We start from the raw sequence: 25,218 nt of genomic DNA on the forward strand, positions 1-25,218 counted from the left end.
AATTTAAAGATAATGCCTTCAAATCATAGAAATTGTGTTAATTAATGGCTTAGAACTCAATTTCAAAATTTTTCAAATATAAAAAAATCAATAAAATAAAAATATATTTAAATCAAATAAATAATACAAATTTGTTTTAAAATACAATTTATAAATAATGTAAACATGTTTACTGTTAATTTGAAACTAAATGTACTTAAAATATTTATAAATTAAACAAATAATTTTTAACAATAAACGACTCAAAAATATAGAAAATCAAATTATTATTTGATTCAATAAAATTAGACAAACGTATATAAATTAAATTATATAATAATCAATCGGTGTTTAAGTCTGTCTTATAATCAATGATTGTTTTATAATAAGTATAAGAATTCTCAATAAATTTTGTGTGAAATAATTAACAATTTAATAACTTTATTAATAAACTGTACAAAACATTTAATTGTAATAAAATTTATTTAGTAATTTTAGATAATTAGCTAAAATAATGCTAAAAAGTAAACAATTGCTAAGTGTTTGAATAATTAGAGTGGGAATAGGAGTTTGCATTGACATTATTGACCACTACTACTGAACTCTTGTTTGTGTTATATCTATAAGACTTGTTTTTATATACAGCTTTTCCGCGTTGGTTACTATTATTTGTATATTTATCATACGTTTGTCTGGGAGTACCTGACATCGTGTTAGACACTGGAATATAGGTATGTCTTTGAGGTGTTGGGAGTAAGTATGGAGCGGGTGTTTGGGGAGCCATAAGCCGAACATCAAGTGCTTGATTGCTATTAAGTGGCATTCGTCTCATTTGATTAACTTGTGGCACAATAGTGCCTCTATTGGCATAATTGTTATGATTTATTAAACTATTCATATCAACCATTTCTGGCACTGATTGATGTATATAATGGTTTCCATTTGAAGAAATAATACGATGAGGATTGGCATGAGTTGTCATCATTGGTTGGTTTTTGAGCAAAGGAGCCGTTGGCCTATTCTGAGCTGCATTTAGAGGCAAATTCGGGTTAATCGCTATATTCGTGTTCATCGGAGGTCTGTATTGTTGCTGATATGACACCCCTACAAACGGTGCTATATTTGAAACTATTGGTGCACTCGGAGGAGTGTTTGCAGGTGGAGGACAAGCCATCATAGGTGATGTTGACTGTGGATGCATCCCATTGCCTACAATCCATAAAGTACCGACATTACCAACATTAGAGGGTACCTATAAGTTAAATAACAATCATATAAATTGCTTATTAAATATAATTAACTCAATTACCATTGGATTCCGATAGTTTGGATTAAGTGATGTGGGTATCAATGTATTATTAGGCGGTTGATTGTTTGAAAAATTAATCCCATTAGAAGTCGATTGTATTGGAAACGAAAGAGAATTCATCGGATTAGCTATAGATTGGTGTGAAATTGAATTGTTGAGTAACGGTCCAAACGATGTCAAGTTTGATGGCATTTGCGGTGCGTTTGGATTTGAATACATTACAGGTAACCGTATTGGTTGATGCTTTCAAAATATATTAACATTTAATTTTCTGTTTATTTTTATATGCAATTCTTACATTCATAAGTTGCTGCGGTTCGTTATTAACCGATTGTTGTCCATAATTAGTATTGGAAGTCATAAATAACTGCTGTCCGTGTTGTAGAAATTGTATGTCTTTGATAGCAGCGTTTGGGTCTTTAAAAAAATAATTATACAGTTTATAATTATGATAATTATTAATAGAAGTAATTGTTTTACCATTTTGTTGTTGTTGTAAAAGCATATGCGGATAATTTTGATTAACCATTTGAGACCATTGAATACCCGACGCATTACCACCAATTGATGTCATCCTATTGTTATTTCTTGAATGAGAATTTTGGTGCCAATTATTGTGTCGATTGTAATGACTAGTATTAGACGTATGGGATGTCTGTTGAGAATTGTAATATCTTTGCTCTGAATGATGAATCGTATTATTCATTTGGCGGCCATTGTCTGTCTTCGTATTATTCTTTGGTGTATTTGAACGGTTAGAAACATTAACTGAATGGTTAGCATTGTGGTGAGTGGTAATTAAAGATCCAGATTTCAACAAATGTGTTTGAGTACTGTTATAATGATTATTATCATTACTTCTTGAGATTCCACCAAAACTACTTGCTTTGGTAACGGCGGGTCTATTCTTCGAATAATTGTTTGTTTTATTTTTGTCTAACGCTTGGCTCTCAACTTCTAAATTAGATTTTCCTGAAACAGATTTTGAAGCATTAGTTGAATCAAATGAAGAGTTTTGTGTCGAATATTGATTAGGTTTTGTATCGTTGGGATTATTAGTGTCACACAATTCGGTACAATTGGTAGAGTTATTAGATTTAATAAGTGAATCGTCAACTGTTTGACTGCATTGAAGACTAGAACTCTTTTCTTCAGCTAAATGATTGTTTGAATTCAATTTGATGTTATCAGTCGCTGTACTAATGTTATCATTAGAATCGGATGAAGACGAGCCCTGATTGAAGATGCGAGCCCTGGCCTTCTCATACCGCTCTTCTCTTTCCTCAAAAGACTTATTTCTATTGTTATCATTAAGGCTTCTGTCGGGACTTTTTTCTTTGCCATCAAAACTGACATTCGAGCCGTTACTTCCATCATCGAGTGAAGCAGAATCGCGCTTAAGAATCAATTTCTTGGGTTCTGTTAGTGAATCTTCTTTGATATAATCTTTAAATTTAAATTCAGGAATTCGTGTACTTTTAGATTTATTGACGATAACAGACATTCCGAGAACATCAACGTTATGATCAAAACCAAAAAGTGCGGCCACTCTGTGGACAAGCATTCGGTTATATGAAGTCATTTGTTGAAACTTATAGCTATTTTTTGGTGAGTCCTTTACTAATGAACTTAACTCTTGTTCAATCTTAAGCAAAAAAACTCTATCCTTCTTATTCTTCTGCAATGTTTCCATCAAAAACTGTTGGACATCAGTACCGTTCAAATCAGAAAAGTTTTCAGTACTCGAATCTATAATAATTAGAGTAAATATCAAGTGAAACAATGCAATAACATTATAGTAAAAATAACAAACCTCTAGAAAGTGTTGGTGAAGTCCTATCGAGACTACCGGAAGAGTTTCCCTTAATTTTCATTTTATTCTTATTGTTTTGACTGACAGAATTCGTTTGTGACTAAACATAATTAAATCAATTTATTTATAATAACTAAAATCGAAAGTATTTAACTATAATTCAAGTAATACTTGAGAGCTTGAAGAATGACAATTCTTTTCTTCGCCATCTGAACACTGTGTTGTCGGTGGAGGGGAAGCACTGGTATCACGAAGAGCCTCAGCGCGAGCTAAATGTTTTCCTCTCTATTAATTATAATGATTATTAAATTTTTACATATAATTACACATTTTTCAATACAATATTAATACCTTTCTCTCTTTAATGCTCTCATTTGTTGAGAGATTAATCGCTTGTTTAGTATTCAATGATTGTCGTGAATCTGATTTATGCATAGTTTGAGAGCTATTGTTGTCTATATCATGATTTACTTCAGTTTCCTTCTAATAATAAAATATCATATAATAACTTCAATTATAATATTTCTAACATCAAAGACATACCAAAACCATATTATCATATTTGTCTTCAACTGTATTGACATGAATGGTTGGCGCCACAGATGGTTCACAATTATTAACACTAATGCTGTTGTCGTTGCAATTAGTTATCTCATCTTTAATATCAATGCCTTCAACAGTTAGATCAATCTCTTCTTGTTTTGAAAGTCGTCTTAAGTTCTTTTGATCACTCGATTGACTCTTCTTCGAGTTCTTATTATAGCCATTAAAACGTCTGCCGCTGCTATTCATTATAAATCAGTCAATCGTTTCTTTCGTCTTATCTTGATCTTAATCTTGCAAGAGTTGGCGTCTTTTGGAGCCGATTCTTGAATGAAATCAATTGCAAATCCAAACACTTGTGTCAAAGTGTCAAACAGTAGACCTATGATTATATGAAATCTTTTAGTGACAACATATGACTCCAATCATGAGGTATATCAATGGTATGGATCTCACGTTAATCACTAATATATCAGTCATCTATGTCTTTATCATGACATCCATTTTGTGTACATATCTATTGATATCAAAACAAAACAATTATATCATATATGATATGTAATCAAATCAATACAATTATGGCTTCAATGATAATCATATGAATGTTGTATTAAATACAATATATTTATATCATATCATATCATATATACAGTAATATTAAATATATATTAATATTTAACATCAAATCATTGATAGATTCATTGTGTGTCTCTATATATCATATATATATTAATAGTAATAGATATACACTAACAATGACCTCGTATTACATTCAAACCAATGTCTCAATAGTGTCAACACTGACACACACTTACCATAACTTAAGTTAATAATCACTAGATTTACACAATTAGTCTAATATTCATTGATTTCGGCATTTTTCACATCAATTCAATACATTTGATTCAATACTATACTATAGATAATGACTATTAATATCAGTAATACTAATATTAATACAACAATACATACAATACATACAATTGACTCAACATTGCAAACACTCATTCGAGAGGACATGACGTCCAATGGGAAGTATACATAATATAGAGGTCTACACCAATACATAGCAGTTTGAAATGTTTGATATATTAACAAATGTTGACAAATGTTGACAAATGGTCACAATTGGACACAAATTGAGTTACAATTGCAAATACAATTGAATTAATGTTATATTATTATTGATTCTCTTAACAGAACTTTATTTACAATTATTACAAATATTGACAAATATTAATCATTAATTACCGCAAAGCGAGACATGAAAGCCGTAGTGATCCCTATAATTTCAATCACGTGACTATACAGCAGTTATAAAGAGATTAATAACTTGAATAAGACTTGAAGTTATCATTAGTTAAGATAATCACCAATTGATCCAAATTTAGTGATTAATATCTTTTGATCACTGAATTCACTGAAATCACTTTAGCCATGAATTCAAGTGAATCACAATTAGTAGAGTTATGTTCATTGCTTTACCCGAAACAGTGTTGTCATGAAGTGTTGACCGACTTGTTGTTCACCAAACAATGTATTAGTGTCTTAGTGTCCAAGAGTTTAGGTTACGGTATAATTGCCGGATCAACACTCGTAAAGTTACCACAATTTTTGAAGATATGGAGTGCCAGAAGTGGTGAAGGGATCAGTTTGATTGGTGTTGTATTGGAGTTGTTGGCCATGACTTTTTCGGCCTCCTATGCCTTCGCTAATAACTTTCCATTCAGTGCTTGGGGTGAATGTCTATTCCTAATGTTGGTCACCACTGGCATCGCATATCTTGTACTTAAATACCAACAAAATCTGGTCAAAGCCTTTACATTTGTGACGATTTATATGGGTTTAACATATGTTCTTATGAGTGGATTAACTCCACTATCGATTTTATGGTCACTACAAGCGGCAAACCTCCCGCTGGCCATTTCGGGCAAAATGTTTCAGGCGTTTATCAATTATAGTAACGGAAACACTGGACAGTTGTCTGCCATATCTGCGACACTTCTATTCTTGGGTTCATTCGCTCGAATATTTACTTCAATACAAGAAACTGGCGATCAATTAGTGGTCATAACCTTTACGGTCGCATCGATTGCAAACTTTATACTATTGACACAAATAATCTATTATTGGAACAAAACAAACGAATTCATCCAAAGGAAGACTTTAGAGAAAAAGAAGATTTAGATATAATATGTAAACAAATATTTTTGTCATATTATAAGTTATTTCATAGTTATATAATTTATTACATTATATTTACCGGTAATATAATACTACAGTATATTAATTTATATATAACTTTTAAGTTTGTATTTTATATTTTTTCAAAAATAATATTCAAATAGGAATTAATTTTAACAATAAAATAAAACCAATAAATATGTGACAAAAAATCTCAAACTTTATTCTTAGACATAAAATAATAAAATCTTTTTTATGAAATCCATTTAAGAGCCACTAATTTAAGAGAAATATGTATTAATAATAAAGTAATAAAATTAATGATCAAATTTCATACACAATAATGTTATTAATGGGAATGTGGATCAACTTAACGAAGAAACCAATGAATCCCATAATAGCAAAACCAATAGCTGTGGCCATCGCTATCTTCTGAAACTCTATAATCAGTGGTAAATCAGATGATATCAATCACAACAAATGCATTCATTCTTCGTTTACCTTTTCTGTCGGGTTTTGTGCAGCGCTTAACCAAACGGATCGAGTCTTTGGCAAATTGTCTGCCGGGCTCTACAAATGACATCACTTGATCCATGTCTTTGTCGTTATAGTCAATGATATATAAGACTAAATGTGTGGTAAAGAAAAGCAAAGCAATTGATGGCAATTGAGTTGAAATGTGTTGTGTTTTACACGTAAGCACTCAAACTATATATCACGTGACACAACATTCACATACACTTAAGTCTATTATATGGTTTTGTTTCAACAAATTTATTGCTTTTATTATATTATATTTTTTTAATTATTTATTTTTTTGTTATTTATTTTGAATTTAATTTATTTTGAAATAATAATAATATATTGTCGATATGTGTTTAAAATGATATATAAAAATAATGAACATTATTAACGAGTGTTATACTGTATATATAGTTTATACTTTATTAATATTAATACCTGTATTATCGATATGATAGCAATCGATGGTCGATATGATATAATACACAAAGGGGTTAGTGTTAGACAACTACAGGGATTGCAATAGAGTTATGTATTTCATGTAATTTATGTATCGATTTAATAGCGCTAAACATATTACAGTATTAATACATATAATAACAGCTATTATACAATAAATAATAATACAATAATTGTATTGAGTATATGGTAACCAATGATGACCTGATTATTGATAAATAATTGAATACATTATTAATATTAATAAATATATGACATGTTATGTAATAGCGTTTAAATAACTTAAATGTCAAACAAATAATAAATATTTCAATTATTTTAGTTAATTATCATTTCATTTACTGATCACATGTTTACCCGTTTGTTGACAATAGTCATGAAAAATATCATTTGTTGTGACAAAACATATTGCAGTCAATTATGATTTAAATGTTTTCAACCAATAAGTGTGACAATTATACCACTGATGACTGCATTGAATGGCAATGAAGTGTGAATTATCAAAATTATGAGCACTTGTGTCCAATCCAGTGGTTCCCATGAATCGCATGCAAAGTCCATTAGTGGTGAATCCAAGACATTAAACATCAAAAGTTTCCCAAATTATGGCTCAGAAATAGCTATCACTGCTCTTCCCATAGTTGAGACAAACTGTTCAGATTTTGCTGAAGATATCTCTAATAATGACACGAAAAGTGTCAACAAATCAATTTGTGGTAACTATTCGTGTCAGATATCATCCACTTGTATGCCTTCAAGTCTTACAAGCAGTCCTTCCATTGGATCTAATCCTCAATTCGTTGAAATACCATTTGGTTGGAGACGAGAGCTAATTGATGGCCAAATTTCTTACTACAGCCCAACCAACTGTTGTTTTAAGTCATTGGATGAAGTGTCCAAATATTTGCAAAGTAACGGCACGTGTAAGTGTGGTCTTGAATGTCCTCTTCAGATATCAAAAACTTTTAATTTCGATTCAATGGTCACTTCTCGACCATATGATGTAGAAGTGGCTAAAAATAGTAATCAAAATAAGTTATGTAATCACAAGAGAAAAATCATCGCTTTTGCCACTTATAAAGAACAACAACTAATTGCTGAACAATTCAACCAAAACCATAATCAATGTCAGAATCAACAAAAACCCGATAATAATGAAGACCACAACTCTAACAAAGAATTGGTATCAACTAAGGATCCAAAACATTCAAAGTCTGAACAAAGCGCACAGCAAGACATTAACGTCCAAAAGGTGGTCAACAATGTTGTCTATCATAACCCGAATTCAAGTCAATTAAATGTCATTAAGTATACAAATGACACATCCATTGATACAGTTTCTGTCATTCAGTCCAATGATAAGTCTATTAAACTAAATAATTCAATTGATAAAAGCGAGACAATTATTGGTCGGTCATATTGTCAAATATCGCCAAATATGACCCAATTTGGTGACACATTGGAAAATGCCGATATAATTGGATGCCAGCAAACATATATTGAGCCGACAGTCGGTAACGACAATGGGAACCATTACTCGGTGCAGATGTCCGGTGATTATATACCACAAACAAGTAATTCAATTTGTCTTTATGGCCAAAATGACAACATCGATGTTTACTCGTTGTGTGACTCAACACAGATAACAGTTCAACCAAACGATAAGACATCCATTTACTTAACGCCACAAAATCCTGCAAATTATGGACAAATTATATCATATGATAATCAAAATGTAAATATCATTCAATCGCCACAATTGCAAGCATTTACTACTGAAGCATATAGCCATCCATTTCACTCCTCAGAAACTGTATGTAATTCGAACATAGCATCCATATCCTCATACATACCGATCCCTTCAGCAAATTCAACCAATTCTGGTGGTATTCCTTTTAATTCCAGTCCATTGGGTATAACAATTAACCCGACATATCACGCGGGACTACAACCACCTCTTGACAGTCCTCACTGTAATTCGCAAAATAATATATCAATTATACCCCAAAACACCTCAATATCACCTATGCCTCCGCTTTCTGTCGCCAATAATGTCACTTCTGTTACTTCTTCAGTTACTGATGTTATTCCAGCAGTTGGTATGAGTCAACAAATTATTAATTCAGGCACTAATTCAAATGCTCCACAAGTTCTTCAGTTTATTAATTCTGTGCCATTAACTCAAATAACTGCTAATACGGTGACTGTATTACAGCAAAATCAGTCATCTGAAGTGTCAGTTCCCGCTGCGACTCTTATAATACCTCAGTTAATGTCCCAACAAGAACATCAGGTTCTTATAAATCATGCGATGTCTCCACAATCTGCAGTGTTTCCACACATTGCCAACGCTACCGGTCTTACAGCTCTACCAAATGCCTTCCCAAATGTCATTAATATAACAAATGCTATTTCATTGTCTCAAAGATCTGCAATTCAAGAATTGAGTAAACCTTTAGGTCGAAGCCGAAGACGTAAAGACTACAGTCGATCAAATCGATCGCATCCACCAACTGTGGCATCTATTCTGAAACAGGCGGCCGATAATGAAAAGAAACAAAAAGAACAACAATTAAATGATAACAAACAACAACTGCTTAAACATAAAGATCAGAATTTGCAGACAAATCTAGAATCAAATGAAGCCGTTTGTGATTCAAATACTATTGAGAGCTCTTCTATTTAGTCTTATTTTATACGAAATATTAACTTTATTAGCATTATATAAAATAATAACTAATTTTGAATATTTACAGTAATTATACAATAAGTTTATTTATATTTATATTTACAATACTAATAATAAATTTAAAAAATTAGAATTTAGAATAAGGCTTATATAAATTTTAACACATTTCGTTTGAATGTGTTGTAAATAGTTGTAAATATAAATAAGTTTATATACCATTATAATTAACATTTGTTAATATTTATGAAAATCATTTTGACTATAAATCATATTATATACAATTTTTGCCTTAATGTCACACATTGTTAACTCTAGTCACCTAATAGTTATGCACTCACTTTTTCACTCGTTTCATAAATTGATTTTATGTGTATTCAAACTAATAATATATTAGAATTATAAAAATCTTTGTTAATTTAATATAATTAGTTAAATAATTTATATATAACTGTATTTATCTATTTGTTACTCATTGTTACAAAATTTCGTTGGAAAGTAAAAATTAAAATACTATACTAATTATAACTGTTTTTAATTTATTTGATAATATCGGTATATTATGGTTATTATTATATTTTATTAATACATCATAATTACCTAATAGTTTTTTGAGATATTTGATTAAATAATAAAATTAATAAATTTAAATTTGGTGCCGTACAAATGTATAAATGATACTTATTTTTTTTGTTTTAATTTATTTTAATGAGTTTGTCAGCACTTATGATAATAATATCTGTTAATTAGTTTTGAATAAACGATATTTTTAGTCATTAATAATAATAAACAGTATTTTCAATTATTGTTAACAAAAGTCAATCATAAAAATGAAATTCATTTCATATGACTGTAAAATCTAAATTAAGTTATGTGTTCGTAAAATACGGCTAAAATTTATAAGAAATTACTTCTAAAAATAGCAATTTTATTATAGATATTATTAATAAGAATTATCTTCAGATAAAATTTATTTTAGGTTGCATTGCATTTAGATTTGGCAAAAAAGAGTTATAGAAAGTTTCTAAAAGAAATTTCTATCAAAGGGATCCCATACTATTTTTTTTTACACATATTTGTTATCTTTTAAAATATATTATAATAATAAATAATACATAAATATTATTATTAATAATTTAATTAATGCTTAAGTAAAAAATAATCAATTAATTACACTAAACTAAAAATATAAATAAATTATAAATAAAATTTTACATTAGATAATTATATTAATTTTATATTATAAATTTAATATAATTATTTTATTAATTATTTATATAATATATATATATATATATATAATTAATTACATGGAAACCTGTAGAGTATAAATGTATCATTTATTATGAATGTATAAATTTATTACAAATTGTAATTTACAATAGTTATAAGTATGGGGATCGGATAGTATAATTATGTATTTATTCATGAGAAATTTTCTTAGAGAAATTTATTAGAAATTTCTATTTACCCATCTCTAGTTGTATTATTTATTTTAATTTAAATTAAAAGTGTTAATAAATATTTAAAAATTTAATTGTATTAAATAAAATCCACAGTACTTTCAAATTCTATATATTAATATACTATACATATGTGTAAATAGTATATGAATTAATGATTGAAACAAATGGGGTAATGTGTAAAATGAGCATGGTCATAACAAACATAAATCATTATAAATACCAAATAATATCATAAAATTATTAAAATTAATATAAAGATTTGAAAAATATTTATTATAATTGTCTAATTATTATGAATATTAGTTTAAATATTATATTTTATTTCAATGTTTTCATTTTTAGCTTATTATAAAATATATTAATAATATTTACATTAATTTCATTAAAACAACAGTACTTTTAAATGTTTACTAATAAATGTCAATTGATTATATAATCTAAATTATTAAATCTAAATTATTAAATCTAAATAAATTGTTTAACTTATTAATATTGATTTAATGATATATCATAATAATTGTAATTTGAAAAATATTTTTATTCAATTTCATGAAATAAATTTTATGAGTACATTAAGTATATCATATAAGATGCTATTTATATAACAATTAAATATAATTATTAATTTTTTTACTTTAAATAAAATTATTAATGATTATAAATAAAAAAATTAAATTCAGTAATATTTCTACTTAAAACTAATTAATAATAAGATAACGTATTAAAATTTGTAAAATTTAATAAATAATAATATTATAAAATGGATGATATGATTAATATTTAAAGTATTTACAATGATTTATAATATTATAATTATATTGTTGATAAATACCGTAATTACAGGTATTATGTTTTACCATTAATTTTGAAACTATATTTGGATCAATTAAATCTCCATCGGTGTCCACAAGAAATACAGAGACATAATGTAGTCATGGGTTCGTCGGCCCTATCGATCTGCACCTGATTGTAGGTACAGTTGTTTTTCTTACATTCCGGACATTTCAATAAATCACTTGTAGTGCCAAACACTTCGGGCAAAATACTGGCTGTAATTGAGTCCTTTTGCAATTGTTGTCTCAATTGTTTCATCTTATCGTTAGCCATGTCTTCCGCACTCATTGTCGATATTTCCTCCACTTTAATGATTCCGTTTAATATTTTGCGTCTGAGTTCACCGTTTTGTTCATCACTTATATTAGAGATACGACTTCTGATTCGTATTTTATATTTAGTGTCCGTATTATTAAACTCTCTGTAAATGCATTTTTCAATATCGGCTGCAAGTTTGACAACTTTAAGAAGATCTTCTTTAATCTCTTCATCACTCGTCAGAGCTTTAAATAGCATATCACGACTTTTTAATCGATTTTCATCAGTGGTTCCACTTTTGAGAATATCTTCCAACTTATCCTTAAATTTCATTCGCAATTGAGTTTCATTTCTAATATTTGAGTGATTCATAAGATTTCTGAGTATATGGTTTTCAGCGATAACCGACTTTTTCCACTTCATTAACAAATTTTTTGACAATTTTACCACATCTTCATCAGTCAATGTTTTTCTCAGATTATTAACCGTCAAAATTATTTTAGCATTTCTTATCAAAAGCGGGTCCACTTCTAATGATTTTAAGACATTCAAAATATCAATCACTTGTATAGACAAATCTTTCTCTCGATTTGTGACAATTGTCTCCAATTTACGGCTCATTTCAATTAAATATTGTTTTGTTTCTCGTTTTCTCATTGTTTTTGCATTTAAAAAATAGCTAATTGTCATCAATAAGTAAATAACTTACACAAAATTTGTTAAACAAGAGATTTAACTAAAGTATATAACTTTAAAAAGTACATATAGTGTATAAATTTTATTTATTGTAATACACTTATCATTACAATAATAATAATACATAGAAATTTCAAAACTATAGTTCAATTACTAAATCTTAAATTTGAAACTTAATATTCGTTATTCCATAGAATTTGTATAATCAGACAAATAATGTAAAATCAATTAATCATTATTAAAGTACTGCTATTAAAGTTATTGATAAAATGTTTTCAACAGTGACATTGTAAACATGACTATAAACTTAATATTCAATACAAAGTAAAGATCATTACATTTTATATACAAAATGGCTATTTGAATATATTATAGGCTATAATTAAAATCTTAATAATTTATAGCTATTAAACTATTAAGATTTTAATTATTATAAATTGGTAATATTTATATTTTATTTTAAAAGTTTAGAAAAGTTTTTATTTGACTTAGAACTAAATAATAATAAATATTTAGATAACAATAATATATTAAATAATATAATTTTATATTAGAGATTATAAATAGGTTGAATCGGGTTATTGGCTAAAGTCATCTACAAATAAGTACTAACTTATTATGTATAATACGTTCAAATATTACAAATACTGTATATATTACTAATATTATAATACTATGGTTTACTGTAAATATTTGATTAGAAGTTCTAATTTAAAACAAACAGTATTACTAATTAGTAATTATTTAAATTACTATTAAATAAATATTTTAATAAAAGTTTTAGAAATAACCACAAGAAATAAATTAAAAATAAATGAGATTTTGACAAATGTTTGGTTCAGATCATCAAAACTATTCCTTTTATATATATATTTAATATAAAATTGTTTTATGAGTTGCAATTTGCAAGTCATTTGTGATCATTTTTGTTTGCAATTATATTTTTGATTAATTAATAAACTAAAATGGAAATATTTTTATGTAAATGTGAAAAATATTAGATTTAGTATTTTAGTAATAATTTATTGCTAGTTTTAATTAATTTTTAGTCAAATATTATGATATCTCTAAATTGAATCAATACTTTTGATAGCGCCGTAAAGTCTATTAATAATGCAATAAAAAATATTTTTAACCTAATATACACTAATTTATATCTGTATTATTTCAGTAAATTTATATAAATTATAAAAGTTTTATTTAATACTATTTGCTGATTCTGTATGCTTTTGTTGAACAGTCGATAGCAAATAAAAAAAAATCAGTCAAAAGTTAAAATTACTGTATTGTACAGTACTGTATTGAAAACATGGAATAATAATCAATGAATTGATTATTATTTTTTAAAAAAATTTTATCACAGAATCTCATATTAACATTTGGTTTTATGTTGTTTACCACTTTATATTCAAGGATAAGCTGATAGATAGATAAGCGCGAGGAAAGACCAATCAAAATGATGCCAGACTTTGCAAACACTGACAGACAAGAGATTATGAAAAGTTTATAACTAAAGATTTATAAACTTTTTTAGTTATTTCTTAACAACACTTTTCTCAATTCAATTTATTTTAAATTTAAAAAAAATTTCAATGATGGCATTAAATGGAGAATTAGGTATTTAACTATTGATATTATTAATATGATATTATTTAATATATAGTGTTTTAATTGATAAATCAAAAATTATAAAATTTAATTAAATATAATTTAAATTAGATTTTACGTTATAATCAAATAATTTCTCTAACATATATTTCTTATATTAATATACAGTAACTAATCTTATTTTATAATTGTCTATTATTATCGTTATATAAAATTTTAATTTGATAATTTAAATTTTAAATATTTGTTAGTTTAGTAAATTTAAAATTCTATTAAATGCATCATTTATGTTATTAATAATAATATTACTGCATTTTATTGAATTAATAGAAATTTTGTATAATTTAACTTAAAATAGCTGTATTAAGTGTATCCAACAAAACTGGTTTACTTGATTTTGCCAAACGCTTGAATGCCATTGGTCTGAAACTTGTGGCCAGTGGTGGTACCGCTAAATTAGTTAGAGATGCAGGAATACAAGTGTCTGATGTTTCGGACATTACCGGAGCACCAGAAATGTTGGGCGGACGAGTCAAGACATTGCATCCGGCTATTCACGCGGGAATATTGGCACGAAAAACACCATCAGATGAACTGGACATGAAAAGACAAAATTACCGATACGTTAATGTTGTGGTTTGCAATTTGTATCCATTTATTGAGACCATCAGTGCTCCAAATGTTACGATTGCCGATGCAGTAGAACAGGTAGATATTGGTGGGGTTACACTATTGAGAGCAGCCGCCAAAAATCATGCCAGAGTTACAGTCATTTGTGATCCAAATGATTACGAAATTGTCGCCAAAGAATTGGAGACTAATAAAGCTGTTTCAGAAGTGACACGAAAACAATTGGCAGTTAAGGCTTTCAATCATACGGCACAATACGATGCGGCCATTTCTAATTATTTTCGGTCACAATACACTTCAAATGTATCCCAATTGACACTTAGGTATGGTATGAATCCGCACCAAAAACCGGCCCAATTGTACACATTTGATGATAAATTGCCGCTAACTGTTGTCAATGGATCGCCCGGTTTTATCAATTTATGCGATGCTCTCAATGCCTATCAATTGGTCAAAGAGCTTAAAAAAGCATTGGGATTACCGGCAGCGACATCGTTCAAACACGTGAGTCCTGCCGGTGCCGCCATTGCCGTACCATTAAGTCGAGAACAGTTGAAACTATGTATGGTTGAAGATATGGAAAAAGAGTTAACACCGATTGCTACAGCATATGCCAGAGCTCGTGGAGCAGATAGGATGTCATCATTTGGAGATTTCATAGCTCTCTCAGACAAGTGTGATGTGGTAACCGCTAAAATAATTTCTCGAGAAGTGTCTGATGGTATTATTGCACCAGAATATGATGTCGAGGCACTGAATATCTTGAAAAAGAAAAAAAGTGGTTCTTATTGTGTTCTTCAGGTAATGAAATTTATAAAATTATATGAAATTATTAGCTATTAAAAGAAAATTATTTTTTGTTTAGATTGATCCCAATTATGAATCACAAAACACAGAAATTAGAACACTATTTGGTCTAACTTTAGAACAAAAGAAGAACGACGCCGTCATCGATAAGAAATTATTTTCCGGATCTAATGTTATCACAGAATCAAAACCTGTGAGCAAATGTTTTATCGTTTGTTTAATAAGAAAATTAATTAATTTAAAATTAATAATTTATTGATAGTTAACCGATGAAGCAATTAGAGATATGATTGTAGCGACCATTGCTTTGAAATACACTCAATCCAATTCAGTTTGTTATGCAAGAGATGGACAGGTGATTGGTATCGGTGCCGGACAACAATCTCGTATTCATTGCACTCGTTTAGCAGGAGATAAAGCAGACAATTGGTGGCTCAGACAACACCCGAGGGTAACAAATGCTGTTTTTAAGAAAGGGATCAAAAGAGCGGAAATCTCTAATTATATCGATGACTACGTCAATGGAAATGTCGGTAAAGAGATGGACTTAAATCAATGGAAGAATGCATTTGAAAATCCGCCGCCACTTCTAACAGAAGTATATAATATAAATAAATTGTTAAAATATAGACTAATATTGTGTTTGTAATCACAGGAAGACCGCAGTCAATGGATTAGTCAACTGAAAGGAGTGGCTCTTAGTTCTGATGCTTTCTTCCCGTTCCGCGATAACATCGATAGAGCCCATCAGTCGGGTGTTGATTACATCGCAAGTCCCGGCGGTTCAACCAATGATGGCTCAGTCACAGAGGCCTGTAATGAACACAACATTACTTTAGTTCACACAGGACTCAGACTTTTCCATCACTAAAAAATCTGTTTATTAGTTATTATAATTTTTTAAGTATTAAAAATAAAATTTCTAATAGAATAAAATTTTTAAAAATAATTTTTGTTTTTCAATTTTAATTAATATCTACAATAAGTAACCAATTGTCAGAACAATTTAATTTAAATATTGATAAAATATTCATCACATTAACATTTATATCTATTATAATTTTTATCATAATTCCACAGATAGAATGTTTTATTATTTTAAAATAAATAACAATAAAATAGTTATATTAAAAATAATATTTTAAGTCATACAACAATTAACTATTATTATTATTAGTTATGATGTATTTGATAAATTTCATTAATTAATTGATATATAGTCTATTTGATCAATAATATACCATTAGTACAGTAAATAAATATGAAACCTATTATAATAATGTACTGTATTATCAATCTATTAGATTTCATTTAACATGAACAACAATTGACTTTAAATAATGATAATTCTGATTAAATATATTATAGATATCAACATATTATATATATATCATAAATAATAAATATAAAACATAATTATTATAATAACTAGATTTAAATAATTATTGTATTTGTTTTTCAAATTCAGTCCACGCGTCGTTCAATTCCATAAATATAAGTTTAGCCAACTCTTCGTGTTCAGTGCCGACCAACTAAACAGAAACAATAGTGTAATTCAATTATCAGTAATATATATGAATATCTACTTTATCGGGATGTACTGCCAAACAAGCCCTGCGGTAACACTTTTTCACATCATTAGTAGCAACCAATTGATGCATTCCTATTGGTTGCCAATTACATCCGTCCCAAGTAATTGTGTTGAGTGAACACAGAAGAGCTCTTATGTTTCGCGTTTTATTTTCTTTCCACTCCATTATCTTAAGTTTATTTGGATCAAAATTGCCATCTTTGAGCTAATCATATTGTTTAGAAATTGTTAAGAAAATGCAATACAAAACTAATATATAAATTTTAAATAATAAAATACCATTTCTTCTTTTCTCAATTGAGAAATTGTTTTATTTGTATCGTTTTGTAATGGTTTAAAACCTCCTAAAAGATCTTCAAATTCGTTGCCCAAAACTTTTGCATTATTATTATTATTATTGGAAGTCTTATTACCTGTAATTTCGACAAAATTATTTCTATTGTAATCGGGTTTTAAAGGAGCAGTCGATTGGAATGATGTATAGGAATTAACTCTTGGTATGGATGGTGTGTTTGGCTTAGTTAGGTTTGTGACCTTTGTTGTTACAAATGAATCTAATTGTGCCAATGGATCCAAATTCAAGTTTGGCGTCGATGTGTTCCTTTGTAATCCAGTTGTCATATTGTTTAGTGTCGGCACAGAAGTTGGAGATAATGTAACGTTTGGTTTCAATACATTGTTCGGATCAAAACATAACGGTGCCGTTGGAGGACTTGTACTCTCAGAAAAAAAATCAACATCGGGTAACAAATTAGTATTTAATTTAGTATTATAATTGTCAATCTTTATATTCTGGTCATTCAAATTTGATTTCGATGTTTTTATAGCAAACAAATCATTGGGTAAATCATTTGTATCACTAATTGGATTTAAAGAGTGAGTAGTGGTCTCATCAATACTGAGATTCAAAAGTAGATCATTCAAAGCTGGTTTGTTTGGTTTGTCATTTTCAGCAATAGAAACAATGTCTTCATTTTCTAATACTTTATCATTACTTTCTTCCCAATTAATTGTCTCAAAAAAGTTATTCTTTGGTATGTTTTGTGAGTCATTGCTTTCAATTTTATTGTCGATATCTGTTTCCCTTTCAGTTATTTCTTCAGATTTAGTTTCAACTTTAATATCCTTTGGTGGGGGAGGTCTTTGAGGTTTGACAATGGGTTTTGGACAACGATTTGTTTCCAAATCTAATTCTTGCCGCGCAATTGAACTAAATAAATATAATAAATTAGTTTACTGTATATAAAATTTATATATAAGAAAAAATATAATGTATAATAACTTATTAGTTAAATTATTAATTAATAATTATTATAAATAAATAAAAACCATTAATTACTTTTGAACGGTTTGCATCACTTTATTAGACGTGTCCTTAATATAACGTGTAAAACCCGAGAAACTAAATGAAGGCTGTGCTGATCCAGGGATTTGTGGTAAAGGTTTATTCATATCATGAGTAACATCTGATTTTATCGGTTGTGTAGGCGTTGGTTGACGAGGATTAACACACGGAGAGTTCAAATCTACACAATCTTCTTCTATTAATCCAATTATATCCGTAGCATTTGTTCTTTCGTTTGGATCAATTCTAATACACATTCTGACAAAATACAAATAATAACAAATAAAACTTTAAATACAATATAATATAAGACATACTTAATAATCCTAACAATAAGATCAGAATCAGAAGTATTGTTAGGAAAACTATATTTGCAATTAATTATTCGCAATTTTGCTGAATCTTCAAAGGGATGTCTTCCAAATTTAAGACAAAACAGTAGACAACCAAAAGCCCAAATGTCAATAGCTGTGTTAATCGGTAAATGAAGATAAGTATCTAAAATTTCTGGAGGTCTATACATTGGAGTCGTGTGACGAGACATCTGTAATATAAACCGTATATATATATATATATATATATATATATATATATATATATTATATATGCTTTTAGAATATAATATAATATTTGTTAAACAAACTTCATCTTCAAGAAGTGATCTTTGAATTGGTGTCCAATTTAGATCCGGTAAAAATGAGTCAGTTGTGGCCGAACCGAAGTCACATAACTTAATGATCCCATTGTTATCAAACAAAATATTTTCAATTTTCAAGTCCCGATGTGTTATCCCTAATGAGTGCATCCTTTCAATGGCCAGACATGTCTGGTAAGCAATTCTGTTTAATAAAGAGTGGTTACCAATTGGTAGTGTTATGTCTTTTAATGAACCGCAGCCACAATATTCACTGAAATTATAATCAAAATGAGTATTAATCAAACATAATATCAAAATCATAAAAGTCTACCATAAAAGTAGATAAATATTTTGATTAATTTTTCCCCAACTAATGAATGACATAATATGGTTGTGTGGCTGAAGACGTGTCAAGACTTGGATCTCATTTTCAATCTCTTTCTTGCTTTCGCTGTCCGATGCAATCAATCGTTTCAATGCATAAACAGCTGAACTCTTGATATCAATCACTCTAAAGACAAAACCAAATCCACCTAACAATTTGAAAATAAAGACATTAATTATTTTATAATTAAATTAAAAAAAAATAATTATTTGATACAAACCTTCGGCAATAACTCTTTCGACGCGATATTTGTTGGCATTTAAGTCAATGGTTTGGCCAACAAATGGATTGTCTGAATAACTGGAATCGCTATTGTGATCATTGGACCAGACATTAGAACTCAAGTTATTGAAGGCAGACCTCAACATATCACTCATTATGTCTAATAATAATATAGTATTACAACAAACATAACAAACATAACAATCACTACATTAGATGATAAACACTTGTAATACAAGATATCAATTGATATTTTAGGACCTGATTATAATATCTTCAATCATTTAATAATGTTATTAATAGTCAAATGATTGCAAACTAAACATAAAAGTTATAATAATATAAACAACGATTCATTTGAAGTGCTATTAAATGATTAAATCACTGGAATATAGCGTTCATTCACTTAATTTACTATATGTTACTCAACATAACATATGATCAATATATACAACACTATTGTCTGTATTAATGCCATCCATCGGACTATACAGTAATGAATGCATTGAAAGTACTGTCAATTGTCTCATATTGTTGTCATATATAAGTCATTGTGTCATCAATTGAATCAATTCTAGAATTGACTACAATTTGTGTCAAATAATTGTTTTTATAAAACACTAAATTAATGTTAAAGTAATTTAATTTGTTGTCAAACATTAATTTGTTGACTATGAATGTTAATCGTTGCTAAGCAACCCATTAACAGTGACGTACTTAATGTACGAACCATTGAAAGAAATATACTGACAATACTTAAGAAGTGCTGATTCACTGAATATTTCAATTGTCAACTGTTTTGGTCTTCACTTATCACTGAATCCAATATCATTTGAACGCAAATAATGGTAAATGAGATGAATATAAAGTGTTTGTTAATAATTAGTTGTCATTTGTCTTAAGGCTCGTCGCTATGACTCTCGTACGACAATCTTTTCACCCGAAGGTAATGTCAACTCATTTATTGTCATTTATTTGAATGTTAACCAACTTTTGTGACCAATTGATGTATAACAGGACGTCTTTATCAAGTGGAGTACGCAATGGAGGCCATCGGCCACGCGGGCACTTGTCTCGGCATACTTTCCAAAGATGGTATTGTCTTAGCGGCCGAAAAGCGGAACACAAACAAACTGTTGGACGAGATATTCAACTCGGAAAAGATCTATAAATTACATGAGTATTAATATATTAGTTGTTATATAAGTTTTCTGTCTTTATGTGGATCTGATACTAATTTTAATTGTCTAGTGATATGGCGTGTAGTGTTGCCGGCATTACATCAGATGCTAATGTGCTGACCAATGAATTGAGACAAATAGCTCAGAGATATCTTCTTCAGTACGGAGAGAGTATTCCATGTGAACGATTGGTCAGTTGGTTGTGTGACATAAAACAGGCGTACACTCAGTATGGAGGCAAACGACCATTTGGTGTATCCATACTTTATATGGGTTGGGATAAACATTACGGCTTCCAACTGTATCAGTCGGACCCGAGCGGTAATTACGGCGGATGGAAGGCCACATGCATTGGAAACAATAGCAATGCCGCCATATCTATACTGAAACAGGAATACAAAGACGGAGAAACAAGTCTTAAGGATGCCTTAGCTCTTACCGTTAAAGTATTGAGCAAAACATTGGACACAACTAAACTTACTGCTGATAAATGTATGCATTATATAGTTTAATACAATTTTGTTATTACCGGTAATAATATATTGAAATTAAATTAATAACTTTAGTGGAAATGGCGACTCTTACGCGTGAAAACAACAAAACAAAAATAAGAGTTTTACCACAAAATGAAGTGACAGTACTTATTAAAGCTTTTGAAAAGGAAGAACAGGAGAAGGCAGAGGCGGCTAAACGCGAAAAAGAGTCGGAAAAGATTACCAAAAGCTAGACATTGATTGACACAATTTTTTCTTTTTTATTATTAATAAAATACTAATTAAAATGAAAAACTATTGTTTATTTAAACTCTTGACGTGACTTAAAATGGATTCTTTCATCACTTGTAAGATTTGTTGACATCCATTGATTGCCGATTCCATTACTTGTGGAACAACTGTTGAATGCATTCTACCGCTGGACTCCATCGATAGGATTTGTTTACCTTTAGGTAGTAAAGCAATGGTAAGTATAGGACCCGAACCTATTGACTCTTCTAAGTAATTGACGTCAACTATTGGTTGGTCGGTAACCATCGATGCCGAACAGGCACAGACCACGTCTTTAATAGGAATACCGGCGTGAATGACGGCAAGAGTGGCCGCATTAACACAAGCGCTATAATTACTACCATCTGATTGTAACACTTCCACAAATATATCGATCTGTGAGTGTGGGAACAGTTCTGTCAAAATGGCGTTTTCAAACACTTCCCGCAAATTATTTGTGATTTCAAGTGATCGGTAATCTCCCCGTTGTCGGGGTTTGCGTTCAGATGTGCTAAACGTGGCCATTGAATATTGACAGTTGATTATAGCTCTGTTATGTCTAGCCTTAGACCGCGACCCACGGATATCATGCGGTCCATAGACAGCGGCCAACACTCGAGTGTTTCCCAACTCGACATATGCCGACCCATCCGATTGGTCAAACACACCGAAACTGCAGCTCATTTTGCGGACTTCAGTTGGTCGCCGACCATCACATCTCAACCCTTCATCAGATAACAACTCTAATGAAGACATTTGCTGACAATTGTAATAAAATTATGAATTTATTATTAAAAAACACTTAAAAACATCAAATGTTTGAATTAAAACACGAGGTCTTCAACATTAATACAGTGTATATGTAATAAATTATGTCAACTATTATACACATTAGAGGTCCCAACAAATAAAGTTCGGTTTGGGTATAGTTTTAAGTTTATTATTGGTTTAGTTTTGATTTTAGTTTCAGTAAATTTCGGTTTTAAAATAATTTTTATTAAAAAAAATATTTTTAAACATTAATAAGCAAAACAAAATAGTCTTATATTAGTTATATTACTTTAAAAATAATTTTGTGTAATTTAAAACACATTGTTAATTTATGACAGTTCACTGTTTTTATATTAATCATAATTAACAATTTATATTTATAAAAATTTTATTATAAATATAAAACCATTAATATCTAATTATTTGATCATTCAATTTTATTTACCGGTTTCGGTTTCTGTCAATTTCTGAATTTTGGTTAGGTTTCGGTTACAATCTCTACTATACATTGATATTGTCTACAGTATTACATTGTTATTATAATGTATTACATACTACTGTATAATTTGAATCACTTTTAAAGTTATATCAATTAATATAATATTTTAGTTTTTCTTAGAGTTTATTAAATTATTAATAACTACTATATAATTGACATTTTCTTAAATTATGTTTAAAATTACATTATAGTGTTATATTACATACTGTATATTGTTTTAGCATTACTAAGATTAAATTTTCACTATTTTTCATCTAAAAATATTAATTGATTTTTTATACCTTAAGATAAAATAAGATAAATAGGAAGAAAAAATAAAATATTGTCCACATTTCCTGAGAAAATTGGAGAAAATATATTTTAGAAAATCCCTCAATATATTTGACAAAATACAAACTCTAAGTTTAATAAACATCTATTTAATCAATTAATTTTATATTAAATTACAATTAAAACTTAGTATAGAAATACTGTATATTTTACTAAAAAATTCTGCATTAAAAATGTATAATTTAAAATTAATTAATAAAATATTAATGTTTACAATACAATTTATTATCATTATTTTAATTAATTTTAAAATGATTTTCTACTTCTAACAATAACTTTATTCAACAAATAGTTAATGTTTTACTTTTTAATTAAATATTTTTAATAAAATAATGCTTTATTTAGATAAATAATGACTATTGACGAGATGCTAATTATTTTCCTTATTTTCAATTAATATTTTTAATCATTTAATTTTTAAATTGATAATTAATTTATTTTAACTAAAATTTTAAAAATAGATAATAATTCTGGATTTAAAACGTAAAAATAATTAATATAACATAATAATATGCTGTATATACCTTTATTATTATTATCTTAAAATCATATTTTAGTTTTATATTTTAACACAATAATTTATTTTAACTATTTTACTCATTTTTATTTAATAATTTAATTTAAATAAGTTATTAAAAATTAAGGTTTGGACTCCTAATTGTGGGCTTCGTTTTTGTTTGCGCGTGCAGTACAACAGTGTATTAAATACATTGATTATATTATGCGCGCGTGAAATAACTCAAAATTATTTATTTATTTTAAGTTATAGACTAATATCTATCATATGTTTAGTTATTTCGATTATCTACTAGTCCTTCCATCCCTTGACTTATTCCTCACAAAACAACCCACACACACACACCACTTCCTAACCTCACACCCACCCCCACACACACAACACTTCCTAACCTCACACCCACCCCCCCACACACACACCAGTTTTCCTTTTTAAGACAATCTTTAATTTGATTAAAAAGTCTGGTCTGGGGGTAAAATAGCCAAAATAGGGTATATCCCTCTAAGTTATAGCCCTAAGTTATAAGGGCCGCTAACCCTTGTTTAACCCTGCTTATAATAGATATGTAAATTACATAATGTAATTAGTAGAATATATAATATTGTTACGAATAGTGACCATGATACTATTATAATTTATTAAGCTACTATAATGATTTATAAAAGTTTTATTAACTAATCATTATAATTAAATAATAATAATATATTACTAAACTTATAGCAAACAATTAGCAAAATACAGCAAATCCATTGTATTAATACTGTAGTTATAATTTAGTTAATAAATTGCAAATAAATTAATAATGTTTTTATAATGTGTGCTAATTGTATGACAATTAGGGTTCGTCCATATTCCCTCCCTAATTTTTATAAATAAAATTTCCATATTTATTTGCACCCTGGGAATTCCTGGGGAATCTGTTTTCATTAGCTATTACATATTTATCTTTTAGCCACAGATTTTATTATAATTTTCCATTTATAAAAAAGATGTTTATATCAAACTATATATTAATTAGTATTATTAAATTTTCTGAATTCATATTTATTAAAAAATATTTCAATGATTTTTTGTTTGCAAAATATTTGAGTTTTGGTTATTAATTATAATAATATAAAATATATTTTCCTTTTTAGCGATGAAGGGATAAAACATAAAATATTTGTTCTATTTTACGGGAAT

The 25,218-nt window shown here is 28.4% G+C and overlaps 7 protein-coding genes across 10 annotated transcripts; 3 read left to right on the plus strand and 4 right to left on the minus strand.

The window, feature by feature from the left end:
• Positions 1 to 328: 328 nt before the first annotated feature.
• On the minus strand, positions 329 to 4,658 carry LOC128960662 (cAMP-regulated phosphoprotein 21-like). Of its 3 annotated transcripts, none has more exons than XM_054306805.1 (10): positions 4,460 to 4,658; positions 4,101 to 4,161; positions 3,645 to 4,026; positions 3,453 to 3,581; positions 3,273 to 3,386; positions 3,102 to 3,201; positions 1,769 to 3,037; positions 1,587 to 1,705; positions 1,289 to 1,531; positions 329 to 1,231 (listed from the first exon to the last, which is right to left on the minus strand). In XM_054306805.1, exons 3-10 carry the CDS (start codon positions 3,891 to 3,893, stop codon positions 515 to 517), a joined length of 2,940 nt encoding a protein of 979 aa, XP_054162780.1. In that variant the 5' UTR covers positions 3,894 to 4,026; positions 4,101 to 4,161; positions 4,460 to 4,658; the 3' UTR covers positions 329 to 514. The 3 variants fall into 3 exon arrangements, with proteins under 3 accessions (XP_054162780.1, XP_054162778.1, XP_054162779.1); XM_054306803.1 differs by having other exon boundaries at positions 330 to 1,231; positions 3,453 to 3,584; XM_054306804.1 differs by lacking the exon at positions 4,460 to 4,658 and adding an exon at positions 4,399 to 4,414 and having other exon boundaries at positions 330 to 1,231; positions 3,453 to 3,584.
• Positions 4,659 to 4,721: 63 nt separating this feature from the next.
• On the plus strand, positions 4,722 to 5,910 carry LOC128959595 (mannose-P-dolichol utilization defect 1 protein-like). Its single transcript, XM_054305589.1, has one exon. It carries the CDS (start codon positions 5,082 to 5,084, stop codon positions 5,829 to 5,831), a length of 750 nt encoding a protein of 249 aa, XP_054161564.1. The 5' UTR covers positions 4,722 to 5,081; the 3' UTR covers positions 5,832 to 5,910.
• A 5,832-nt stretch (positions 5,911 to 11,742) lies between these two features.
• On the minus strand, positions 11,743 to 12,875 carry LOC128959912 (transcription elongation factor S-II-like). Its single transcript, XM_054305947.1, has one exon. It carries the CDS (start codon positions 12,741 to 12,743, stop codon positions 11,844 to 11,846), a length of 900 nt encoding a protein of 299 aa, XP_054161922.1. The 5' UTR covers positions 12,744 to 12,875; the 3' UTR covers positions 11,743 to 11,843.
• Positions 12,876 to 14,255: 1,380 nt separating this feature from the next.
• On the plus strand, positions 14,256 to 16,737 carry LOC128960022 (bifunctional purine biosynthesis protein ATIC-like). Its single transcript, XM_054306085.1, has 5 exons — positions 14,256 to 14,366; positions 14,716 to 15,788; positions 15,853 to 15,987; positions 16,057 to 16,392; positions 16,450 to 16,737. Exons 1-5 carry the CDS (start codon positions 14,342 to 14,344, stop codon positions 16,663 to 16,665), a joined length of 1,785 nt encoding a protein of 594 aa, XP_054162060.1. The 5' UTR covers positions 14,256 to 14,341; the 3' UTR covers positions 16,666 to 16,737.
• A 497-nt stretch (positions 16,738 to 17,234) lies between these two features.
• LOC128960021 (cyclin-G-associated kinase-like) lies at positions 17,235 to 20,395 on the minus strand. 2 transcript variants are annotated; one of them, XM_054306083.1, is made up of 9 exons: positions 19,973 to 20,395; positions 19,699 to 19,900; positions 19,374 to 19,638; positions 19,048 to 19,274; positions 18,725 to 18,988; positions 17,799 to 18,595; positions 17,665 to 17,738; positions 17,381 to 17,590; positions 17,235 to 17,326 (listed from the first exon to the last, which is right to left on the minus strand). In XM_054306083.1, exons 1-9 carry the CDS (start codon positions 20,127 to 20,129, stop codon positions 17,237 to 17,239), a joined length of 2,286 nt encoding a protein of 761 aa, XP_054162058.1. In that variant the 5' UTR covers positions 20,130 to 20,395; the 3' UTR covers positions 17,235 to 17,236. The 2 variants fall into 2 exon arrangements, with proteins under 2 accessions (XP_054162058.1, XP_054162057.1); XM_054306082.1 differs by having other exon boundaries at positions 17,665 to 18,595.
• Positions 20,396 to 20,662: 267 nt separating this feature from the next.
• Positions 20,663 to 21,936, plus strand: LOC128960023 (proteasome subunit alpha type-4-like). Its single transcript, XM_054306086.1, has 5 exons — positions 20,663 to 20,822; positions 20,878 to 20,920; positions 20,992 to 21,154; positions 21,226 to 21,647; positions 21,722 to 21,936. Exons 1-5 carry the CDS (start codon positions 20,820 to 20,822, stop codon positions 21,880 to 21,882), a joined length of 792 nt encoding a protein of 263 aa, XP_054162061.1. The 5' UTR covers positions 20,663 to 20,819; the 3' UTR covers positions 21,883 to 21,936.
• On the minus strand, positions 21,905 to 22,787 carry LOC128960024 (exosome complex component RRP41-like). The gene has a single exon (XM_054306087.1). The coding sequence runs from the start codon at positions 22,673 to 22,675 to the stop codon at positions 21,944 to 21,946; it is 732 nt and encodes a 243-aa protein (XP_054162062.1). The 5' UTR covers positions 22,676 to 22,787; the 3' UTR covers positions 21,905 to 21,943.
• Between the last annotated feature and the right edge of the window lie 2,431 nt (positions 22,788 to 25,218).

Source organism: Oppia nitens, unplaced genomic scaffold (assembly GCF_028296485.1).
Source record: "Oppia nitens isolate AA-2021 unplaced genomic scaffold, nextdenovo-longstitch-racon4-pilon3 scaffold4_pilon_pilon_pilon, whole genome shotgun sequence".
Lineage (NCBI taxonomy): Eukaryota > Metazoa > Arthropoda > Arachnida > Sarcoptiformes > Oppiidae > Oppia > Oppia nitens.

Excerpts from the sequence above, each read along its gene's own strand:
- LOC128960023 (XM_054306086.1), top strand. Across the intron at positions 20,921-20,991 it reads GACAATCTTTTCACCCGAAG|GACGTCTTTATCAAGTGGAG; the intron begins GTAATGTCAACT and ends GATGTATAACAG. Across the intron at positions 21,648-21,721 it reads TAAACTTACTGCTGATAAAT|TGGAAATGGCGACTCTTACG; the intron begins GTATGCATTATA and ends TAATAACTTTAG.
- LOC128960024 (XM_054306087.1), bottom strand. The coding sequence starts at position 22,675 with ATGTCTTCATTAGAGTTGTTATCTGATGAAGGGTTGAGATGTGATGGT.
- LOC128960022 (XM_054306085.1), top strand. The coding sequence starts at position 14,342 with ATGATGGCATTAAATGGAGAATTAG. Across the intron at positions 15,789-15,852 it reads GTTCTTATTGTGTTCTTCAG|ATTGATCCCAATTATGAATC; the intron begins GTAATGAAATTT and ends TTTTTTGTTTAG. Across the intron at positions 15,988-16,056 it reads TTATCACAGAATCAAAACCT|TTAACCGATGAAGCAATTAG; the intron begins GTGAGCAAATGT and ends ATTTATTGATAG.
- LOC128960662 (XM_054306803.1), bottom strand. The coding sequence starts at position 3,893 with ATGAATAGCAGCGGCAGACGTTTTAATGGCTATAATAAGAACTCGAAG. Across the intron at positions 3,387-3,452 it reads AGAGCATTAAAGAGAGAAAG|AGAGGAAAACATTTAGCTCG; the intron begins GTATTAATATTG and ends TATAATTAATAG. Across the intron at positions 1,232-1,288 it reads CAAACTATCGGAATCCAATG|GTACCCTCTAATGTTGGTAA; the intron begins GTAATTGAGTTA and ends TTTAACTTATAG.
- LOC128959595 (XM_054305589.1), top strand. The coding sequence starts at position 5,082 with ATGAATTCAAGTGAATCACAATTAGTAGAGTTATGTTCATTGCTTTAC.
- LOC128959912 (XM_054305947.1), bottom strand. The coding sequence starts at position 12,743 with ATGACAATTAGCTATTTTTTAAATGCAAAAACAATGAGAAAACGAGAA.
- LOC128960021 (XM_054306082.1), bottom strand. The coding sequence starts at position 20,129 with ATGAGTGATATGTTGAGGTCTGCCTTCAATAACTTGAGTTCTAATGTC. Across the intron at positions 19,901-19,972 it reads CGAAAGAGTTATTGCCGAAG|GTGGATTTGGTTTTGTCTTT; the intron begins GTTTGTATCAAA and ends TCAAATTGTTAG. Across the intron at positions 18,989-19,047 it reads CTTATTGTTAGGATTATTAA|AATGTGTATTAGAATTGATC; the intron begins GTATGTCTTATA and ends GTATTTTGTCAG.